Source organism: Biomphalaria glabrata, chromosome 7 (genome assembly GCF_947242115.1).
Source record: "Biomphalaria glabrata chromosome 7, xgBioGlab47.1, whole genome shotgun sequence".
NCBI classification, from domain to species: Eukaryota; Metazoa; Mollusca; class Gastropoda; family Planorbidae; genus Biomphalaria; species Biomphalaria glabrata.
This window is the reverse complement of record NC_074717.1, coordinates 35,618,555-35,643,451: the sequence shown is the minus strand read 5'-3', so window position 1 is coordinate 35,643,451 and position 24,897 is coordinate 35,618,555. Positions and strand designations below refer to the sequence as shown.

Sequence of the window (24,897 nt, the reverse complement as noted above, 5' to 3'; positions counted from 1 at the left end):
GGTCAAAGTTATCGTCTGCAGTCTTTGTACACTGGATTAACTGAGAGAAATGCTCGATGATTGCTTCTTCTGTAGCTATTGTTGTTATATGGGATTAAATCACTAGCCTCACGTATATCATCCGGGCTTGGAACCGGCCATTGTTACTCGCATGACATGGAACAGCATCTTCACAGAGGATCTCAGGGCAGTAGAGACTAGTAGCGAACAGGCTGCAGACATTGATGGGGATTTCTATAAAGACACCTTGCCGCCCGATGGCATGTGAAGATTTAAGTCAAAGTAAGATTTTTGAAAAAAAAAGTAAATTTATTCTTTTCTTGGTCTAGTGAGAACAAATAATTAATGCAGAATAAAATAATAAGTTGTGTGATATGCGTGCATAGCTTATTAGTGAGATTTTGTCATGTCTTAGAGATATGGTCAGATGTTTTTTTAAACTGTGTCTTTTTGTACATGGTTATGTCATCTATAATCCAACATGTAGCTGATATACAGTAATTGTGTGTGTAACATATGTTTATTATGATTATAGTAAATGTATACCTTCTATTGTGCTTGAATGAGGTTGAAAATTTTTACCTTTGAAAAAAAGTGACTTAGTTTTTTTTTTTTGCAATAGATGTAAAGTGTACTTGTTAAAAAAAAAAAACAATCATGTGACAGAGAAATAAAGTTATTTTAAAGTAAAAATAAAATTCCTCAAGTTTTTTCTTGTAGTTATTTTATGTAATACCACTTTGTAATACCACACTTTCGAGTTGTCTCCCCTAGCCCTGTCCTAAGTTCCTCAGGTCAACAAAATGTATCTAGGTTTAAGTTACAAGAGATCTACAGAACAAATGTTGGTGTTAGTTTCATTCATTTTGTTTTATTAACTATACTTCAATAGAGACAATCATTATTGAACAAAAAGATATTAGAGTGAACTAAATCTGAACAAACAAACATACAGACACACACAGCATTTAGAATGTACAGTGAACTCTGACCTTCATTGTTTACATATTTATTGGTATATTGCCAAGCTACTACATAAAGAAAAAAAAACAAAAACATTTTATATAATAAGTTTTTTTTTTCTTTTGAAAAAAAAGAAAAAAAAAAGAAATCAAAACAACACAGAACCAAGAGAAAAATAAAATGTCTATATGTGTATGTGTTTAAGCTCCAATGTAGTTATGTGCTTGATAAATGATACACAATAAGAGAACCATTCAAATTCAAAGCAAAATATAACAAATAATAGAAAAGATATTTTTACGATAGTCAAAATGGTTACACTAATTTAAATAATAACTGATGAAAAGTTGAAATGTTTAAAAAAAAAAGGTTGACATCATAAAAAAGATAAAAATGAATAATCCAAACATATTGCCCTAATATATGTCTAATTATAGTTCAATATTAAATACTGACATCAAGTGGGTCAATAGTGGTTTTTTTTTTTTTTTTTTTTTTTACAAAAAGGTAATTAAAAGGGGAATTAACTATAGCTTGTCTGCTGTTATTAAATGTGTTTATGGACTCGTGTTGAATGTATTCTGTGACTTTCTTTTAGCAACTAGTAAAAGCCTAAGATTTTCATTAATGATATCAATATTTTTATTTCTCCATTTGCTGTAATTCTTTTGACTCTAAGTCAAGCCAATAATTAGCTTCATGGCTCAATAAGTCCAACAAAAAGATACTAGAGCCAAGAAAATTACAAAATTAAATATATATTTATATATGTATATTTATATATATGTCAACATATATAAATGCATCGTTATGTTAATATGATGTGAAATAGTTGTACCTGTGGCATCACCAGTTTTTAAAGAACCACAACAGCTAAACAAACAATGATTTTGGAATTTGAAGAAACATACAATCATTAGTCACTGAATTCAAAGTTGTTTGGTTTTTCTCTACTTTCTTAGAAATCATAAAATAACTGACTTCAGTGTAAGGACAACATTGTAATAAAAAACAAAAAAAATGGATTAAAATATTTTCTAAAAAAAATATTTTTTTTTCACTGACAATGAGACTTCTGAACAGCAAAAATCATTGGACAAGAAAAACACTGAAAAAGATTTGTGTTAAAAAAGATTAATTTAATACACTGTATAATATAAACAAATGGATGCCAATATATACATAAAACTCTACAACACATTGCTCCAGATCTCTGCTAAGCATTCCGTACAAGCAGAAATAGTTCTCTTTTTAAACAGAAGTTTCATGAAAAATAAAAACAATAACACATTTTTACAAAGAAAAAAACTTCTCTGGGTTTTTCTTGGGTTTTGTGTTGTGTTTTTTTTCTTTAATAATATAAAAAAAAGTAATAAATTGAGGAAAAAAAACCTGCTTTGAAACACAAGGCCACCTGTTTATAATTGTATACAGAAATGAGGTATTTGGACCAAGTCCAGATGTGGCACAGTTAAACAATTAGAGGCTACAGTAATTAACAGTCTCAAGTGATTCCTTATTGGTAGCTCTACAAGACATTTCAAAAAGGCACAACTTTTTGTTACTGAATTTTATTTTTGGTTTGCTTGCTTGAACTTTCAATTCATTATTTAGAAAATGTCCAGAATTGATTCATATTATGTTAATAATTCCAATATTGAGTTTTTTGTCCATATAATTCTGTCACAATTTATTCATAAGACTTACTGAACATAAACGTTCAATTGAGTGGATTAAAATAGTATTCAAGTGTTTTTAAAAACACAAAAAAAAAAATCCTTCCATTCGTGCTCACCAATGAAGCATACACAAATATTTAGCAACATTACAAGAGAAGAAACATTTGAAGCCTGAACTAAAAAAAAAAAAAAAAAAGCCTTAATGGTATAAATGCTTTCTCTCTAGGCAAGGGCTGCTACTCCATTGTTTTGAAGCTTATCATTTAATATCTACATTACACATATCAAAGCTCAGCTCCAAGTGAACATGAAAGATTGAGCATAGTGTGACAGAGCAGGAAGATGCAGACACAACAAGCATAGCTCTCATCAATAGTCCAATAATTTACTTTTTTTTTTTTGTTAAACTACTTCATGTGCCAACTTTAACAGCTTTAAGTTTTAAGATGAAATCATTATTCCTTTCAGTTTTGCATAGCTTTCTTTTTTTTTTCCTTCTCCCTAAATCAGTTGTAGATTTCCTTACATTCTTATAAAGTTTGAAAAAAAAAAATCTCATCACAAGTGATGGTAAAAGTAGGCTAGAATTCGTCTCCATTTGTTGGTCTTTCAAAGTTACATGTCAATGTACAACAGTACATACAAGTGAAATGAAACGTGTTGACTGACAGAAATGATCAGCAAGCAAACAGAAACATAGATCCCTGGATAAGTCTTACTTTTAAAAAAAAAACATATTACATGTGTTGGTCTTATTTTCTCCGAAGCATGTAAGAGCAACCAGGACAAGGAGAAAAATAGTCAACATGACTTCTCTTAGCACAAATATATATTGCTTTGACTGTTTGCCAAACATTCATTTCATTTTGTAAGACTTTAATTTCACAATTTTACAGTCAACTTTGCTTGCACGATTCGCAATAGGAGAATTTCGAGGTTGCTCTTACAGGTGGCTTTAAGACAAGGCAGCCTTTAGGTAATACTGTGTTGGCCTGAAGCAATGGTTCGCAACATTGAATATAACAATTTCCAAGTTTAAAAAAATCATTATAATGTCATGGATTTTTTTAAATATATATTTTGGCTAGCAAAAAAAAAATATGTTCATAAAATGTGGCTTATAAAAATGTCAAAATGTCATGCAAATAAAGAGTTTAGATTCTGTCAATGTTTCAGCCCTAAATGTCATGGACTATTATTGTTCTTTTTTTATCATATGTATATTATAGAGCAAAGTGCAAGGGATGCAGTTAGCATTTTTAACTGGTGACAGTCTAATTCTTTTGGTGAATATTGATTCTATAAAAGAAAATGTATAAACATGATTATTTAACAATGTAAATCTATACAGTCAGATCTAAGTTTTTTAGTGAGACAATAGAGAAACAAAAAGTAAACAACAATTAGACATTCATCCATCTAGATAATGTGTCAAAAGAAAAAAAACATTTAAAATTGTCCTTTTCAATTATTGATAAGCAAAACATGTGCTACATGAAATGTCAGTCCCAAAAATCTCATGTTCATAACTGTCCTCAAACACTCACAAAAAAGGGAGGAATTTAAATATGATTAATGATCATAATCAAACATTCATTTTTTTAATTTGAAAAAACGTCAGTCTTCAGTCAGGACAAACAGTGTAGTGAGATCTTGTCTGATTTTCAGTAACAACTTTAATGAGAATATAATATATCTTTGAACAAAATGATGAAAAAATAAAAATATTTATATGTATATATATATATATATATAGTTTTATTTACATGACAGATCATATAAATACAATTCACAGAATGAAGAACACTCTAATCACTCATCATTCAAAATGTGCATCTAGTTGCACACACAAAAAAGTAGACCACATTTAATGTTGCCACTTGAATAAAAAATAGTTTAATGAAGATATATATATATATATATTTCAGCTTTTATGCGCAAAGTTATTTAGCTTTAATGGTAAGCAAAAACAAAATCATTTGACTAAAAAATGAACAAATTCAGAAGCTAATCAATATTTCATTTCAAAACAAAAGCCACATTAACTGTGATATATACACTTTCTAGGCTAAGTTGTCTAGTAAACCAAAAACATTTCTAGTAAAAAAAAAAAAACAGATATTTTCTAGCAATTAAGCCCTTGATTAAATTAACTAAAACACCAAGAACTGCAATAAAAATATTTAAAAAAGGAAAAGAACAAACTGATATGCTTGGATAAAAAATTGGCAATGCTTGAAAAATGCAACAAAAAAAAAATTCAAATGAAATTAAGTTCACAACCAAACCAATTAATTTGGTCAAAAAATTCATTGTCTAGAGAGCAATCACAATGACTTGACACCATTGATAACACAGTCATCTAGGAGGAGTCAGCTGAAAGTTTACTGCAGTACACAAGGGAATTAATGTCTGAAGACCAACATAATTATGTTTCATTAGAACATACATCTTAACTAGCTAACCAAAAACACTTTTCAATAGAAGACTTCAGGAGATTAAAAATTGCAGAAAAAAAAGAAATTTAAACAGGCTACCCTGACATCCAAAAATAATATTTGAATAAAAAAACCCCAACATTTTCTTAATTTCCAGACAAATTATCCTGCTGTTGAGATAAAATATTCAGATCTATAAACTTATTAAGCATGACACATATACAAATATTTTCAACCAACATAAATCCTTAAAAAAAAAAAAATCAGAGAAGAAACAGATCCAGAAAGAAATGAACAAAAAAAATAATGTATCACAACTCTGGCTTGAAACCAATGGGCATAGAAGAGTTCTGCGATGCACACTGAGCTGTGCTGCCAAGTTTTGGATGCACCACACAGTCAACATCATGGCGTGTTATCACGTAGAATCACAGGCTAGAAAGGTTGTTCTCTACCCAAGCTCAAACACATTTTGAACTGCAGAAATGAAACAATTCAAGCAAGACAGAACACATCTTACAAATCTTCAGTGTGAATAACATCCCAAACATAATTTCAGCCGGTCAAAAATTCATTTATGAACAATAAAGACTTGTGTCTTTAAGAGTTTTTTTTTTGTTGTTGTAATTCTTGTTTCAATTGTGAACCACATAACTTATTAGTTAAAAACAATCGTTCACCAAAGAACAATTCTAGCTGTATAAAGTAAATTGTACTAAAGATGCATTGACCATGAGTATATAAAGAAAAGAAAATAATATACACACATATATATATATTAAATATATATATATATATATCAAAATACTAAAGAAAGACCAAAGAAAACTTGTGGCTAAAGACACGGACCAAGTTACAATACATTATTGACAAGAAAAAGAAAAAAAGTTTGTACAAAATTTGAGGTAATTATGAAAAAGAACAAGAGATAACAGAAGACAGAGTGAAATGAAATCATTTGCTTTACAACAAAAACTGAAGAAAATTGTAGGACAGAAAAATGTTCATTGTTTATTTTAAATATTTATTAAGTTGATACCAGACATAGAACAAATATTCATTGCAAAGAATTGCATGAGTCTGAGAGTTAAGAGTGACATAAATATTAGTTATTTATATATATATATAAACTTCTGTGATCCCTGGGAAGTCATCAAAGTTTGTTCTCTATACAGTGAATTTGTTCATAGTTTTTACATGATGTACACAAATATGAACGTCAACAATCATTTCAAAAAGGAACAACACCTGCATACAGAGATATCACTTGAACGAGATGAATAGTTTTGAGTTAGACTTTGAAATACAATTTTGAAACAAATTAGACAACATTAAACTTTACAATTAGAATCAAATATTTAAACATTCATTTTGAACTTTAAATAGAAATTTTTTTTTCAGATTTTTTTCTCAACTAGTTTTTTTCTTATCATGTAGGAAAAAAAAATTAATGTTTGATAGCGCCTTATAACTAAAGCTATATTTATTTACTCGTAAGTTAAAAACAAAATGAAAAATTCAAAGTTGAGAAAAAGACTATAATTTTAAAGAAGCGGTTTTACAAGCACACAATGATAACATTAACAATTGAAAACAATCAATTCAACATGTATAGGTTTTTCGTAAAATTCATAACCCACATATATAATTATATATATATAAATATATATATAACAGCCATTACAGTTTTCAAATAAGAGAGAGATCCTGAGAGATTTCAATTTGTTTTTATTTTACAATTAATTAACAATTGTTCATACTTATTGACACATTAAGAAATAGAACAAATATTATTTTCAAATGCTGAACATTTATGAAACGAAAGCCATTTACTGAAACAATATAACTAAATACAAAGATCTGGGCAAAACTTGTAGGCAGCTAGAGCAATACAATTTTATGAGCCAAAATGTCAAGACATAAAAAAAAAAATTCAGATCAAAGTATACAGCATCAAGACAGCATCACTTTAAATAGCACATGTATAGATTTATAAGTCAACATTTCTAACCTAGATTAATAGAAACGTAACATTTAGTTGACAGATCAATGACAACATTGATTGTAACACTACATATGTCACATTTAAATCAAAAAGTATAATGGAAAATACTTGACATGCATTAAGTTAGACGTGCTCTGCTGGCACTTACACCACATAGAATCAGTATTGCAGTGGTCGCATACAGTGGTGCTGACACAAATAATAATGATACACTAAAGCAGTGATCTCAGTACATGGTTGTCAACTAGTGGAGAGTTTTTGTTTTAGTTATAAATCATTGATCAATGGACAGTGCAGCTTTTTTTTTTATAAACAGCAAAAATGAACACAGTGTGTTGAGTTCCAATGCTGATAATATATTAATAATGAACTCCACCACTTTCAGTGGCCATGAAACAATGGCTACTGTATTTGGGAAAAAAAAAGGGGGGGGGGGAAAGGGGGGAAGGAGGATGTCTAGTGGCCTTGACCTGTTATACTTATCAGTTCATTTGGACAATCAGTAACATAAGTTTTTGTTTTGTTTTGTTTGTTTTTTTGTCTTTTCCCACTAGGACAAAGAGACAAAATGTTTATTGAATTTTGTCAACAGGATTTGCTTATTCTACCTCACAGCTACAATTTTTTTCTTTTTTGAATTTGATAGGAATTACACAAATGTCCATAAAACTGTTAGAGCTATTTTTCATGTTTTATCACTAGAAGTGACAAAACCATTTGAGATATATTTTAAAATACATTTTTTCTTGAAAGATGTTATGATGAAGGTACATATGTGATAAGCAAATTGCATGCACTAGGCTTTTTTGATAAGCATTCTTTATCTCTAGCACTGAATTTCAAATTTCAAGTAGTTTTTGTGTGTGTCAAACATTCAAACAAAATTTTACTCAGCCTTCAGTCTTTTCATCTCACCAGTTTCAGTGAAGCCAGGGCTGTGAGCCAAGGGTTTGCTTCTGAACATCGCTGGTGAGGTTGGTGAGGATACGAGCTTGTTGAATTGGTGAGCAGGTGATGGGTGCAAGGGTTTAGTGGAGTGTGCTGGACTCATGTTGTTGTTATTGTTGTTAATGTTGTTGTTGTTAGATGGGGATGTTAGTGACAGCTTGGATGTAAACGAGCCTGATGGGGACACAGATTTGCCAATGGATGAGGAATACGGTGCAGAGGAGCTTGGAGAACCAGCAGCTTCTCTCCGGGCAGCTTCCTTTGCTTTGAACTTCTTGAGCATAGTCTTGTGACTCTCTTGTAAACAGTGGGTTTTGAATTCCAGAATAGTGGAAAATCTTTCACTGCAAGCTCTGCATTCATACTGAACTTGCTCCAGCTTCATGATGGGTTCAAATCCTTTGGGAAGAGAAGAGGCTGAAGACAGACAAACGCTTCGCTGATGAGCTATGCAGGACTCCCTGGCTGGGTACACCATTTGACACTTTTTGCAGATGTAGCCGACATCCAATGTGGCCTCAGCTGCCACTGTTAAGTCTGCAGAGCTTACTACACTGTGTAGGTCAGCCAGAGCCTGACAGTCTTGGGTGTAGCGAGCTAGTACAGCTCCAGCCTCTGATAGTTTTTCTCCAACAGACTTAATTGCTGCAGCTGGGATTTGTAGTAATGCTAGAGGTGTACCGTAAGCAAGGGGATCAAAAGCCATCATATGCTCAGTTCCTGTAAAACAAAAAAAAACATTTTTGAAACTGACGACATCAACTTAATTACTGGTATTTCATTAAGAAAATAAGATTAAAAAAAACATGCTGAAATACATTGACAGCTTACCTGGCATGAGACCTGGTTGAACAACTGGTAATCCCATTCCAGGAAAATATCCTGGTAAACCATACATGTATGAGAGGTATGTTGGGTCAAGTCCAGGCATGTAGCCTCCTAACGCTGACAACATTTGAGCATTCATGGCCATCTCCATTGCAGCTTGAACCTGCTGCTGTTGTTCTTCTTTAGACATAGAACCTGCCAGAACAAAGTAAACAATTAGACCTAACCAGAACAAAGTAAACAATTAGACCTAACCAGAACAAAGTAAACAATTAGATCTAACCAGAACAAAGTAAACAACTAGACCTAACCAAACTAGACAAAAATTATCTACCAGGAGAATTTATAAAATCGTGATATTATTACTAGAGCGCTATAGTTGCTGTATTTCTAATATTAATATAAGGTCATGTTTTTAAATTAGATAATAGTTTTAAAAATATTTACCATCAGTTTTTTTCTCCTTTCTGGAAAGTTCTGTTTTTTCTGCACTCTTAATTGAAATGTCTCCTGTTATTAAATAAAATAAAAGGTTTATTCTAAAATATCTATCACATATATTAATTTGTTTAACACATTTTTTTACTTGTTATATACAATATAGGGAAATGGCCATTTATGCAATGTGTACACAAAACAGTGAAAAACATGACAAAGTAATGAATTAATAAAAAATATTTAAAACACTGAAATGATAATGTAATCACACCTTTTATTGAATCATAATTATTTTTTTTGTTTAAAGGTATTCAAGCCTTTAATTCAGTTATGTATATCTCTAAGATCTTTTTTATTTATTTATTTATTTTTTTTTTTTTAAAACAGCCCAAAATTAAATTTGGCCAATCGAAATACAAATATACAAAACTTAAAATGAAGTTCAAAAATTGCTCTAAATCAAATATTCAATTCTGAACATCCCATTTCTCAAGCTCAAACCTATTGCCAGTAGTCACAAATATGGTGATTTGTAGGGACCAACAGTTACTATATAGAATTGACTATTTGTTAACTATGTGTACAACATTCAGCTCCTAACAAACCTTGACCAAGGGGAAAGCCTAAGGTGTTGGTGTTTATCCCCATGGCTTGGAGCTGAGCAAGATGACCAGAGGGCAGAGAGTCCTCCATTAGATTTTGGCCCCGCTCTGGCTCACCTGGTGTACGGGAGAAGTTGGACAGGCTGCTGCTGGAAAGGTCAAGATCACGGTCATCAGAATGAAGAAATGCTTTGACCCTGTCTATATGTGTTTTTGTAAAGATATGATCCTGAACCTGAAAAAAAAAATTAAATTGTCATTTTATTTTATTTTTGTACGAATAATTGATCTCATTGAGTAAGGTATATTCAACACACAGAACCTGAGGATGCTTTACTATTAAACAAAGATCTTTTTTTTTTGTTATGGAATGCTTCTGGCTTTGATAAATTATTTGAAGCAGTAAGATAATTTTGCTTTATGTAGGTTTTAGATTTATTAATTATACAGATGCCTGGTTGTGCAGTATATGCACCAAACTGTCCTCATGATGATCCTAGGTTCAAACCTACAGGAGATTTGGGCTAAGAGGTTATCTTTATTTCTGAATCTATGTGTATGAAAACTTACAAGTCAATTCTATATTAAGGTGAACCAGACATTAATAGTCACAAAGTCACAAGGTTTGTTATCCACATTTATATATAAATGGGATAATGTGAGTTAACTGTTTGAACTTTGATCTTATATATAATTCTGTTCAAAACTTCAATGATAAATGAAATGCAGAAATGAAAGAATTTGATAGAGTAAAAAGTTGAATTGTTAAAATTTAAGAAAACAAAGATTCACTTACAGTAACTTTGTGAGAATACTTGTAGTTGCAGAGTTTGCACTCCTCGGGAGACTTGGGGAAATCTAATTCAGCACTATATGGTTTTCCAGAGTTGAGCTTAGCCTTCTTTTCTTTGGCTCTGGCATTCTGGAACCAAACCTGGACCACACGCTTAGCAAGACCAATCTCTTGACCCAAAAGTTCACATTCTGCCATAGTGGGTGTTTTGTAGTCTTGGAATAAGTGCTTCATCACTTTCACCTTTAAAAAACCCCATTAAAATAGTCATTATATTGTTTCATCAGAAACTGTCACTAAGTCAGGATGACATTCATGTATTGAAAATAATTGGTTATAAAAAAATAATGCTGAAAAACTATGAGAATTAAAATCATTTTTATTTTTAAAAATGGGTTTCAAAGAGCTCAGAGTATTTTATCTTTAATGTTCAATTTTTTTTTTCTTAAATACCAAGACATTTCAATGGGAGAACAAAACAAGATAAATATAAAAGCATTTAGAGAGATGATGAATTAAATGTATATCTTTCAGTAAAAAAAAAATTGGACCCATAAAAAACAAGATGTAGTACCTGAGTAGCAGACATCTGAGTTCTGTATCTTTTGCCTGAAGAGCCAGGGGTGTGAGCATTGTGGTTTAGATTACCACTGTTCCCATGTGTTGGGGAAGGGGGACTGCCACCCACATCATTCATGTACTCATTATCAGCCATCTCTGACTGAGTCTCAGAGAAGGAATCATCCAGACTGTTGAGCCGCCTCAAATACTCTAGCTCCATGGCCCGCTCTCTATCACTGAACTCATGGCTGCCGGTCAGACTCACCCGAGGAGAAAGATCACTGTGGCTGGATGATGCGAAGCTTGGTGCCTTCACTGGTTTGCTCAGGTCCAGTGGTGCATCATCACTGGATGCAGAGGAAGTGGCAGCGCTCTTTGGTTTATGGGCATCAACGGGTCGAGTGGTACCAGAGAAATTGGGGGCTGATGGCTGGTGAGAGGGCTTGGGTGTTGAGTGAGCAGTAACTGTGGAGGACGATGACAATGAGGATGATGGTGTACTGTGGGAAGGGGTAGAGGGAGTGGGGTTCTCTTGGCGGGCTGTCAGAGTGTTGGCCAGCTCACTCATATACTTCTTAAAGAATGGGTCATCAAAAGATGGGTGGCCCAACAGCTCTGGTGTTGAAGGTGGGAATGGCAAATTTAAACCAGTGGCCGAGGTCATGAAAGCCATATAGTTGGGCATTGTGGCTGCAGCACCAGGGGGCAAAAGCTTGCTGATATCAGAATGAGATGCAGATGACCCACTCAGGGAGTGAGGTGAAGGTGGCTCAATGAGGGCATCTGGTATAAGATCAATATTGATATCTCCCTTGGCCATTTCTTCAGGGTGTTTTGTAGCCAAATGAGATTCCAAAGCTGACTTGGCTCTGAAAAGGGCTCTGCAGAAAGGGCATCTTTTGTTGATGAGCTGCTGGTGTGCTCTGTAATGGCCTTTGCGCTCTCTGGCTCGAGTGTTTTGAAACCAGACCTGCACAACTCTCTTCTTCAAATTGACTGTGCTAGCAATGTGTTCCAACTGCTTTCTACTTGGGTTACAATCAACCTAATCATTAAGTAAAAATGAGTCAAGATTAGTTTTAATCAAAATTAAATTTGTAAATAAATTTAAAACTTCACAGATAAATGACTTAAAGACTCATGTTATGGGGCAAAGTCATTTATGGAGAATAATCTCAAAGTAAATACTGTAACCAGGAGAAATATCAGAGCCAGTGAATGTTCATAAAAAGCTTTGTTGAATCAGCATTGTCTTCAACATATGCAATTAAATTCTTCACTAGTGATACTAGGATTACTTTTGAAACAATAAGAGACCTACTAGACAGCATTCATGACTTTGAAGTAATTTTTTCCCCTCTAAATCTCCCACATATATATAAACCAAATGTAGGGCTAACAAAAAGTAATACTTAACAAAGAATGAGATGGGCAATTATTTGATTGTTTCAAATATACATTGCTAATTTTCTTTCTGAATTAATTATCTTTGAATGGAAAACTATTACAAATGTGGTTGGAGACAGCAGGCAGAACAGGCTAATGTTAGTTTTTAACAAATGCTTGTAGCAGAAATTAAAGGACAACAACAGGACTGGTATTGATTTAAAGGGAAAGTCTGTGAACGTGTGCCAAGTAATTAATGCATACATAAATTGGTTAAGCGTGTTGAGTTTCAAAATGAACATAGCTAATTGAGGATGAAAAGGATGTGATGACAGCTACACAGTGGTGTTCATATGGCTGTTAAGCTGAAGGTTCTGGGTTTAAAATAAGGATATCTAGGCTTTAAACAAAATATAACTGGTTTTATTGATTTTATTGGATTTCTGACATGTGTTGGAAAAAGTCTGTACAGTTAGTTTTAGTTGTAGTGTCAAAGATTCCTAATTACTAACAAAATACAAGCTGTAATCTGTTTCAATCAAGTCCTTGGTTTCTCTTAAATAATGCAATAAATGAAATGAATCTTACATTTACCTGGTACTGTTGGTACAGGTAGTCTAATTGTTCAGGTAGTATTGTGGTTCTAAGTCTCTTGTCCCTGGGCTGCTCTCCGCTCTCATCTTCAGAGTCGGTTTTTCTCTTGGATGATGGGGAGGGAGAGGTGGACGATGATGTTGGCGTGGATGCCATGGAGGCTGACTGCTGGGGGCCCATCATAGCTGGGCCTGATACCAGGGATGGCACCAGAGAATTAGAAGTCATCAATGACAGTGCTGACTTTGTGGTATCCTCATGCTGGGCCAGATTCTGGAGCATGCCAAATGCTGAGCTGGATGAGAATGGTGTGTACATTGCTGGTGCCACATGGGTCTTTTGGTGTTCCTGCCATAAATCGTACCTTATAAATGTTAATGAGCACTTGTCACATTTGAATGTTGGGGTGGAGGAATTGGCATGGGATGACAAAAGAGAGGATGAGGTTACTGGAAGTGATCCAGTAAGTCTGGAGGTCAAGGATGAGGAAGAAACAGCTTCAGATATTTTTCCATGGAAATCTCTGTCCCTCAGTGCATTGGAAGGAGTGGACTGACGCTCATGGAAACTATTGTCATCATTTGAGAAGCTGTAGTTGCTATCATCTTCCATCATGGAATGAATATTTTTGTGATTATTATTTGACTCTCCAACACACGAGTTCTTCTGATGTTTTATTAGTTCATAGTATCGCTGGAAGACTGAACTACATTTTTTGCATTGGTAGTTTAATCCTGGAGTACGCTGAAAAGGGCTGGCAATCTCTTTAGCACTCTCTGCTGAGGGTTGGTTCTCATAAATTTTGCGAGCTTTCTGTCTAGCATTCTGGAACCAAACTACAATAACTCTGGCACTGAGTCCAAGTATTTTAGACAAGTGCTCAAGCTCATCATCTTTGGGGTAGGCGTTTCTTTCAAAATAATCCTGAAGAGTCTTGATTTGAAAGTCTGTGAACCTGGTCCTGTTGGCTCGCTTGCCCATGCTCTGGAATGTTGCTGCTTCCAAACGGGCAATGTTTGCAGCATAGGACTCCAAGGAGAAAGTTAGAGAGTTGGCAGCATTGAGTGCATTTGCTGTGATCATAGGGGTGGGCGTTGCTGGGGCTGATGCTGTAGGTGTTGATGGAATGGAAGACATGTTAGATGGTGAGGATGTGTTGGAATGACTCTCTTGATCTTTTCTGTACTCATCACTAGGCTCATTCTTTGGTGCTAAATCAATTTTGAGGGGTGCATTATTGTGTATTTCTTCTTCTTGGTCATCATCTTTTTCAGAAACATTTTCTACTTTCATGTCATGATTGTCTTTTTTATAGTCATGAGACATTGACATGCCTGATTCTTCCTCTTCTTCTGGCTCAAGCTTAATTTCTGGTAGTTTTCCAGTTCTGTCATATTCATCCAGGTCAATGGAAGTTGATGGTGGGTTGTTAAAATTGTATGGGGAATCTTTGTTCCTTTGCCTTTCCTTAAAGAGGGTATTCCTGAACCAATGTTTAATAACTTTCTGTGGTAGACCAGTCTGATCAGACATTTTGTTGATTTGGTCCTCACTGGGTGAGTTGTTGATGTCAAAATATGTGCGAAGCACTTTGAGCTGATCATCACTGATTCTAGTTCGAACTCTCTTCTGGTTTTGAGCTTGTTGAGCTGCAACTGCTGCAGCAGCCTGCATTTGTTGTTGAGATGTGACTGTGGTGTCCACCAAATTAGCAGACTGTATTTGAGGTAGGTAACTTTGTGTTAGGTCAAGTGGAGGTATCATTAAAGAAGGAAAACCTGGGAGGCTGAGGTTCATGGGCAAGTTGAGAGGCAAGTGCATAGGTAGCATGTTAAGCCCCATCAGAGGCAACAATTGAGATAGCTGAGACAAGTCAAAATTTTGTGGAATCTGACTTTGTGTCGGAGGTGGAGGAGGTGGCATTTCTGAAGGGATCAATTTCTCTGCATTGCTGGTAGGTGTGGGTGGATTGGACGGAAGCTGTATTGGCCCCGTCTGTTCATTTTCATTGAGCTTTGGTACGTTTTTCTCCCAGTCTTCTCTGAACTTCCTACCAAATTTTTCAATGTAGGCTGGAGACACAAAGTTGTTGTGGACTTCTTCCTCGTGGTTCTTGAGAACCCAAACGTTAGAAAAATCTTTGTTGCACTTCAGACACCTGCATTTATTGAGCTCTGGCAAGTCCATGTTTTCTTTGTCCTCATTCTTCTTGTCATCAATGTCTGCTTCTTGACTTTTCTCTTCTTCAGCTTTGTCTTCACTGGTTTTATCTTCAACTTCCATCTTTTCCTCACCATTTTCCTTTTTGTCTTCTTTATCCTCGAGCTGCTTGATTATTTCTTCTTGGTTCTTATCCTTAGGTTTAGTATTTTCTATGCAGTTTTCTTCGTTGTAGTGCATAACACACTCAAAGCCAAAGTTCTCTAGCAAACTACGGTGCAGCTGGGGTTTGAAACGCCCCATAAAACCCCGAGGCCTTGATATGATTGGAGCATGGGGAAAATTTGGAGGCAGCTCTTCCTCCTTTGTAAGATTTTTCGGATCCTTGACAAGTTTGCAATCATTCAGTCCAGGTTTGGTTTTATTGTCATGACTCACTGGTTCAATCTTTCCATCTTGCTTAATTATCATGTTCATAATTTTATCCCCATCGCCAGACCTTGAAAGTTTATCTTTAGGTGTTGGTGTTTTAGGGATTTCAGCTCTAGATGATTCTCGTGCATTAATGTTGTTGTGAGCATTCAGAGACGCATAGAAAGCTTCAATGTGTGCATTGGATGTAGCAGCGAGTGCGTTTTGAGCTGAAGATGCCAAAAGATGATGGCTGGATGTTGGTAAAATGCCTTGCAAAAGTGAAAGTTGTGCCATGACACCTTGCATTCCCTGAAGATTAAAGTACGAGGCAGCTGCTGCATTTGAAGCAGCCTGAGCTGTTGCCTGCTGGTGAATCATGTCAGCAACAATCTGCGCTTGTTGCTTGCCAGCAGTTCTTGGGTCAGGGTGTTCAATCAAGGCCTGGCTTATGTCCACTTGGCCAGACTGAATAAGTTCCGATAGCTTACTGGCTTTGGTTTTATGCCCTACTGATCGGAGATGGATTTCAATGCTGGGCTGGTTGTTGTAGCTGACTTTGCAGATGTTACACTTGTATGGTTTGTTAGTGGGAGTGGTAGTACTCTCTGAGACTGCATCATAACTGCCATTTGTGTGTGCCACTGTTGAGTTTGGAGAACTGGTGCTATGCGTGGTAGGTGTAGGTGAAGTAGTGTTGTAAGATAATGCTGAAGTGTTAAAAATGTTATCTCCGTTAATATGTGTCTGCTGTTTCAGCCTGTGGAGATGGGACACGGAATTAAAATGAACCATTAGGATATTTTTCTGGGTAAATGATTCTTTACAAATGTCGCACCTATATGGTCTTGTTGGGTCTTCAAACTTATCTGTCATCTCCCACTGCCTATGCTGAGATGTCTTATTGTGAGCAAACAAGTATTTCTGGCTTGTGTATGCCACTCTGCACCTGTGACATTTAAACTTTCGACTATTATCTTTGTAATGCTCCTCTGCCATTGACTGACTATTCACGTAATCTTCCATGAACTGCTTGTCCCTATAGCCCTCAGGCATACCATCGCCATCAACGTCATCATCATGCCTGTCAACATTGTCCTTTTTGTCAAATCCATTGGGTAGATTGCCCATAACAGACTCGTCGTCATCATTTGGAGACCTGCTATGAGCTTTGGTGCTGCTGAGCAGCATTTTGGCAGTGAATTGTTCATATGCTGGACTGCTGAACAAAAGGGAAGCATTGGCTTCTATACTCTCCATCTGAACAGTCATGTCTGAGAGGCTGAGATCGCCATGGACTATCTCCAAGTGCCTCCTCATCTTAGCCACAGAGTTCACTCTCCTGGAGCATATCCTGCACTGTGTCACCGACTGCATCAAGTGGATGAGCGTGTGCCTCTGCATCGCCTCAATCGACTTGAAGCTGAAGTTGCACTGGCTGCAAGTAAACTTGTAAGCCTCCAGTTCCTGCGTGGACAAACACCCTGACAGTGATTTTTTAGCGTGGATTTCCCTGAAATGAACCTGTAATGTGGAGGCAGTCTTAAAGTACTGGTTGCAGCCCTTTTTCCAGCACAAGTATCCAGGACCCCTGGGGGTCTGTTTGAGTTCTAGGTGACCCAGTTCATTCTGGTGGCAGTACAACTGGTCAATGTTGATGAAGATTTTGTGGCAAGTCTGACACCGGAAAAGGTCCTCGTATTCCTTGTCCAGTTTCTCTTGTAAGGCCAGGTCCACACCTTGTGGGAGAGAACAAAGTTCGTTAGAAAAATGGCACGAGACATTAAAGATAGTCAATCAATTCATAAATAAATGGAAGAGAATTGGAAGATGAGTTGAAGCTGTTTTTCTAAGAATGAGCCTCTGAGATATAGAAGAGAACATGTTCATCAAACCAAACAAAGTGTGAAGTCAATAAGCTCTGACTGTAGGGTTGTATCCATCGAAATATTAATGCAGATACCGTATAAGAAGTAGCCAGACAATAACAAATAAAAAATTTTAAAGCTATAACCAAAAGCAAGAAAATCAAAACATGACAACAAAACTATTTTTTAAAATCTAACTTTAATTTGCCCGTAGATCAGGAGCTAACAAAAGTGTTCAGGCCCATGTTGTTTCAGCGTCAGCTCACAACTTCTGTACTGACAGGCGACTGTCGCGACACGACTTACTTATTGGGACAAAGCCTAGACAATAAGCTCATCTTCATTAAAGCCTCCTTCAGCCTCTTACTCCCAGAGGTGTCTAGAATGTCATCCAGAGCGTTGGAAAGGGGGAGGGGTAAGGTTTGAACCCACACAACCCCCGCCTCCGATGTTCACTCTAATAATAAATATTTAAATTAATTTTTTATTTCTTCTCCTACTTACGACACCCCTCCCCACACACACGCGCGCCCCTCTGGTACTTTCCCTGGTCCTATCACCAGATGGTCTCTGTATCGATGAAACGAGGACGGAATTTATATACGGCTTAATTGCGAAAATGGCCGCTGTAACTATGGACGCAATCATTAGGAGCTAATTTGTTTATTGTTCGGTGGCTTTTTTTTTTAATGAGGCCCGAGTGATAAAGGAGAGAGAGAGAGAGAGAGAGAGGAGAGAGAGAGAGAGAGAGAGGCAAGGAAGAGGAAAATATATTGACTTGATTACCTCCCGTGTTAACTTAGCATGGCGGCATCTGTGCGCTAATTAGACAGTCAGATCCGTCCTTTGAGTTACAACACGGGCACACACACACACTACTCACTCAGAGACCGTTATGAAAGTAACTTTAAAAACCTGATTCGCAATTTTATTTTAATGCCACCCTACATTGTAAACCCTTTTTATTACAAGATTCTTTCCTCTATATCTGAAAGAGTTCCCTTCTTTAATTGGCTATAAGATCTAAAATAGAAGTTCTAGCGTAGGCATGAGACATACTTAGAATTATTGGATAAAGCCGTGCTTAGTTCAAAATGTTAGATTTTTATTCTCTACCTGAGTTTTGTACGCTCGAATACCACAAAGCTCCTTCGATTTATCAAATTATAAAATATGTCTCAATATTTGAATGCTCGAGCATCCTAGTGACGCATATGTGGTAAAGTTCCATTTTGTAAAGGCATTTGTGGTAAAGGTCTAGGCGGTAGGGTTCCTTATAGTACAGGTCTGTGGAAAAGGACTATGTGTAAAAAGGTCTATGTGGTAAAGGTCATGGTAAGGTACTTGTGGTATAGGTGGTAAATGTCAATGCGGCAAAGGTGTGTGTGATAAATGATAAATGTGGTAAATGGTAAAAGATCTATGTGGTTAAACCTGACCCTTAGTTCTCTATAGAAATATCACAGTGTATCTAGATGAATAGTATGTAAGGAGGCTCTATAAATTATAACCAGATCTCTGGTACAGCAAGCCCTTGACCCTTCTCAACAAGCAACTCCTACACAAGTTTGACCTCACAAAATCCAACAGAAGAAATCGAAGCTTACTGGTAGGAACATGCAAATGGCCATTGGTTGTTGCAGGCAAACAAGGTAACTGACGCCCATTTTTTACAAGCAACTGAAGCCTACTTGTTATTTGTGGTACTGAAATATTTATTGCCCCCAAAGTGCCAGAGAATAAAACTTAATTACAGAAAAACTGCTTAATTTTTCTTTTAGTGATCTGCATATTGAGTGCTGTCCCTTTTTTTTTTTGTTCTTTAGAACCTCTGGAGCACATCTCCACACTAACATGGCTTCAATCAAAGTGATTATTTCAAAACTACGAAAGTCATAAACAAGTCAGAGTCGTGTGACTGTGTAGGTATGACCGAATAGCTTACTGTGTAAACAAGGGAGAGATTTCTTTCACTTGTGCTCGCTAATAATAGATAGGGGGAAAAAAAGCTGGGGGTCTAATTGTTGAATGTAGAGTCATACAAAAAAAGGCGCGAACCTATGCAGGATTCGGGTCACGGTTAGCTGAGCTCCAGCCACGCATGACAGAACACAAGAAAACAAAACAAGGGCTACAACTTGTAGCAGTGAAACAAAGAAATAGGGACAGTACACATGCGCGTAACGGTGGTTCTCAAACGTTCGCGATAGTAGGACATCGTGTTCTTTGAATTTGAAACTTCGAGTTGCCATGTACAATGTTTTTAAAAAAGGGATGGTGCTTATATCAAAACACTCGACGAATGAGCTTCTCGGTATTGCAAACTACAAGATTTATTTTTTTGAATGGTGTGCTCTATATTTTAGTAAATAAATGCGTGGTGCAGTTAACTATAATATAAACCATTAAAACTCAAGTAGGAGTTATATACAATATATGAAATAGTATTACAACATGATCTATATGCCCCAAGAGCACGAAACTGGAGACTAACAACTGGTTCATACACTTCAGATAGTTTTGGCTTAAATAATTACAAAATATTGTGCATTTTAAAAGATGTGCCATAAAGCCATTATACACAGATCTACCACTGAAGAATGAGAGCGTATAATGACCTCTAATGGGAACAGGATTAAAACTAGAGATGTCAGGGAACTTCTAACATCGTGAGTCAATTTTGTCTCCCCTTGTGTCACCTTGCCTAACGAAATAGTGAAACATTTGCCGCAGATAAATGGAGCACGAACGCTCCTACAGACGCACGCACTATTAAAAAAAAAGATTATTTTGTTAAATTGACCAAACAACTTATCGCGGGGGGAAATTGTCACACATTTTGTCATGACGCGTGTCACAGAATTGAACTTAATGAGACAGATTACTGCCTGGTCTTTTTGGACTCATGAACCCGAGTTCTTTCTTCGTCTGAAACCCTGTCGGCGAAGATCAATGACCCAGTTCAGGATTAAAATTATGAAAATGAAAATCTGACTAAAAATATGGATTGCCTTCTGTAATTTGCTTTAAAAATAGATTCTATATAATCATTGTCAATTTACTTGCTTTTGAAAATAAAAATAAGTTTTAACAGGGGCGTAATGTGAGGCAGGAAATAATTTTGCTAAAATTTAGTGTAACAGAACCCTACACAACCCCTTAACATGCATTATTACTCAAGTGCTACATTTTACATGTAAGCCAAGGGTGCTTTGGTTCAAAGCATTAAATATGAGCCGAGGGTGTTTTGATTCAATTCATTAAGTAAAAATGTAAAAGTTATACATTTAATACAGCCATTTTCTAAGCGCACCTCATCTTGGAGACTCAGAGCATGAGTGCATAAGCCAAGCAGACGAGGCTCTCCACTCGGGCGTAAAAAACGAACCTCATAGTCATTACTAATGTCTTCACTAGCTGAGTGTCATGGTTCGGAGATTATTTTTTTGGTGACTACAAAGTACAACAACAGCCAGCACAGAATTGTTTTAATTTCTGTTTTAAGGGCGAAGTCTGTGGAGAGAACGCGAGAGAACCGGAAGTAGGAGACAAACAAGATAACTTCCACTTTTCATTTGCCTCGACACACGAGGGTAGAACGACTGCGTTACAACTAAAACTGTGGCTTTAAAAAGAATGAGAAATAAAACAAAGTTAAATATAAACAATACTTGAATAAAAACGCAGCAACAACTCGCTTATATAGAATGAAATACTTAAAAACAATCGTGATGTAACAAAGATGTAGTGGGATTGAAAACAATTTTTTTTTTAAGTTCTACGCAACTTTCACGTTTCAGTGTACTAACGTCCAATCACTTTTATGACCCAGTGGAGAGTTGGCAATGGAAGAAGGTTTCCGTGATGTCATTTCAATGGCAAAAAAAAAAAAAAAAAGCAATTTTATATAAAAAAAAAGGTTACTCGAGTCTGAATTCGAACTTGAGACTCCATGATGTAAGGCCAACGTGTTTACCACAGAGCTATTCAAGTACCTTTTTTAAAAAAAGATTGTTTTATTTGTCTAATTTACGAACGACCGAATTCTCTACATTAGCCTTCACAAGACTCCATATAAAACAAAAAGAATTAATGACGACTAATTAGTTAATTGATTTAATAATTCATTGATTCATCTGCTGTCACCGACAATGAATAATCGTGCAAAAGTTTCAACTTGATCCGAGAATGGGAAATGGGAGAAATACTGTGGAAAAGATTTTGACCAGACAGACGGGGAGGGAATTGATAGAAAGGAGGTAAAAGTGCTGACAAACTAAAGACATTTCCCGGTTTCAATTTCAGGTTAGTTTTATGAGATGTTTCTTGAAATATAATTGAAGATCTATAGAATAGCTAAATGGAGAACAGTCAATACAGTCAACAGTCGGGACAGGATGTGACATCTGACAATGTTAACTAGTTAACATACAAGACATGAGAACCAAAAAAAAAATACAGTAGATGACTGACCTAGAAAACGCAAACCTATGACATTAGAATATGAAATAGAGACAACCAATCAAACAGGCAACATTGATCACGTGGCCAAAAGGTAATAATTCAAGCACGTGCCTGATAATGAAAGGCTGAGGATGGCGGGGGGGGGGGGGGGGGAATCAGGGAGACCAACAAGTTAACAACTAGTCTTTCCTGCTATTACTGCTGATAGCAGGGGGACATTATCGCAGGCGTAGACTAAGGGAGATAATGAACGAACAAATATTTAAAAAAAAAAAAAAGGGGGGGGGGAAACAAGCATTTCATAAAGAAGCAGAATACAATAGCTCAATCGACCTAGATTGCACTAACAGATTTATCATTTCCGTTTCGAAATTGTAAAATCGGGAAAGCGATTATTTATTACATATATGCATGTTTTTCGTATTTTCTATATCTATAATATAAAGCACAAAGTAAGGCGTATGTTATGTATGAATTTCCCCGAAAAAAAAATCGAAACCGTTTGACTCATCTTGATAAAACGTGGCATAAATGTTCCCTAGATCATGGCGGAGACAGTAGAGTATGTTAAATGTCCCTCCCACAACCGCAAGGCCCTAAAAATAGACAAAAGTAGCTAATTCTATCTCTATTAAAGAAAGAAACTATTTAACACATCGGGTAAACCCGTTTTGACAGCATTTTATATTATATTATATATTAGATATGAATATGTCGGCTGAACGGGTAAACCCACTCTACTTTTATTTTCGTGGCAAAATAAAAAATGTGAAATAAACATTCTCCATGTTGGACATGTTGGATAACTCATCGGATGGCTGCCTGGTCGTGCGGTTTGCTCGCTGGACTGTCGTTCGGATTTATCGACGGTCGAGGGTTCAAACCCTGCCCGCTCCCATCCCCCGTCGTCCTGCGGGAGGTTTGGACTAGGAAGTAAACTATCTTCAACTCTGAAGGAACATCCGAATTATGTAAAACATTTTACAAACAAAACAAAACATAGATCTAAATTCCAAACAGTAGATCATTAATACCAAAATTAAGGCCCGCACGCTGTGGGTCATATCTGGCTAGTACAATATAAAATTAACAAAAAAAACACACAAAAAAAAACCATAGGGGTCTAAAGAAGACTGTAAGATCCCTCAGCAGTATACGGGGCAAGGACCCCATGGCGGGGGTTTTCCTTTATTCCGAGCTTTATTTTTAGGGCGCCTATAGAACAGAAAACGAAGAGGGTTGATCGAGAGGATACTTAAGTATTGAGAGATCATCGAGGGAGTGGAGCAGGAACATTTGCAGTGGACTAGATGGTCATAATCTCCTGATGCTCGGCACGTCGTCTTCGAGAGGGCCTGTTTTGTTCATACAAAAGGACACCAACAGAAACGATAGTATGTCACTAGACTCTAGAATAATCGCATTGGCAAAGTAGTGACGCTTTATTAAAAGAAAGTTTTGAATCGGCGCATATCACACACACACACACAAAACGTATGAAAAGCCATACCTATAAAACGAATATTAAACAACTTCAACATAGATAACAATGGCATTTTTGCGTGATTAATAACTCAAATATAACACAGTCTAAGAAACGCTCCTTTAACTCTATACTTTAACCCCATGCCTTTTTCTTGTGTTTGAAAAAAAAAAACTACTTTGACTAAAATCAGTTTACAACTCGTTTTTGTTTAGGTCTTCCGATTGTAATTACATTGTCGCAAAGTGTCACATTAGACTAGACTTTTCCAATCCTTAAAAACAGAGTGCGTTATGTGAAGCAAGTCCAGACCTAGCCATCGATCATGTAGCATTTTTAGAAAGAAACCAGTACCTATATAAAAAAAAATGTGGAAGAAAATAGCATATCACCTCCTAACCTCTCCCAATTAAAATAGCAATGATAATGAGACTGAGCACAAAAGTCGGCTATACTTTTTATTTTTTATTTTCCGAGAGGGTTAGAGCGAGCATAAGAGTCAAGGCATGAGTAGGGGGGGGGGGGGGGAATGAGAAATAATGCAGGTATCGAAAGCACTTTTTGAAAATAAAAAACCAACTAGTGCCGCCTCTGGAGTTCCTAATCTATTTGTTTTAAATAGCATTTTATGCTTTAATGATCTCACCACCACCCCTCAATACTCCCCTCCCCCCCAACCAAGGTTAATGTGTTTACGTGTAAACGCCGATGATAACATTACTATTAAAGTTGCACCTGGGCGCAACCTCTAGTTTTAAAAGTAAAAGTTATCGATCAGAATAGTCAATTGAACTTTTTTTTTTTTTAATGTTCACGTTGACGTCATAAATGGTATTTCACGACGTTTAAGTAAATCACGCGAGAATTAAAAAGCACGCGAGAGTTGAAAACATACTCATTTCAAATGATAGAACACTAATACAGTCATTTGTGTTTCAAACAATTGTTTATGATGTACTCTTTAGACCAACATGGGGCCGTGTCATGTGATTCAACTGATTATAGAGAATTGTGGGATTTATTGTTGTTGTTTTCATTTTACATGAGTGTGCGTTATTTTTAGAGTTGCGAAAAAAATAATAATTTCAAAACATTTAAACCAAAAATCCTTTTGAATGATGCATGTTTGCATGTTTATAAGTCCCGAAGGAAGCCGAAGATTCCAAGATGGAGTCCACGGAAGTATCCACATGTAAGAGTGCTTCCTGTTTAGAACTTACAACGTATACGTCTGCAGGAACAGGAAGACAAGAGGGTATTATTACGTAAGAAATAC

At 35.9% G+C, this 24,897-nt stretch overlaps 1 protein-coding gene across 10 annotated transcripts in view; it reads right to left on the bottom strand.

Annotated features, from left to right (window-relative positions):
* Positions 1-853: 853 nt before the first annotated feature.
* The window catches only part of LOC106070043 (zinc finger homeobox protein 4-like), a 309,151-nt gene continuing 285,107 nt past the window's right edge, over positions 854-24,897 (bottom strand). For 8 of the 10 annotated variants that reach the window (XM_056036650.1, XM_056036653.1, XM_056036651.1 and 5 more), the window contains 7 exons: positions 13,230-17,545; positions 11,269-12,300; positions 10,698-10,937; positions 9,905-10,136; positions 9,309-9,371; positions 8,865-9,056; positions 854-8,753 (listed from right to left, as the gene is read on the bottom strand). In XM_056036650.1, the coding sequence (XP_055892625.1) occupies positions 7,972-8,753; positions 8,865-9,056; positions 9,309-9,371; positions 9,905-10,136; positions 10,698-10,937; positions 11,269-12,300; positions 13,230-17,545 (6,857 nt within the window). In that variant the 3' untranslated portion in view covers positions 854-7,971. The remainder of the gene's footprint in view (positions 8,754-8,864; positions 9,057-9,308; positions 9,372-9,904; positions 10,137-10,697; positions 10,938-11,268; positions 12,301-13,229; positions 17,546-24,897) is intronic. The other 2 variants (XM_056036654.1, XM_056036652.1) reach the window with 2 other exon arrangements.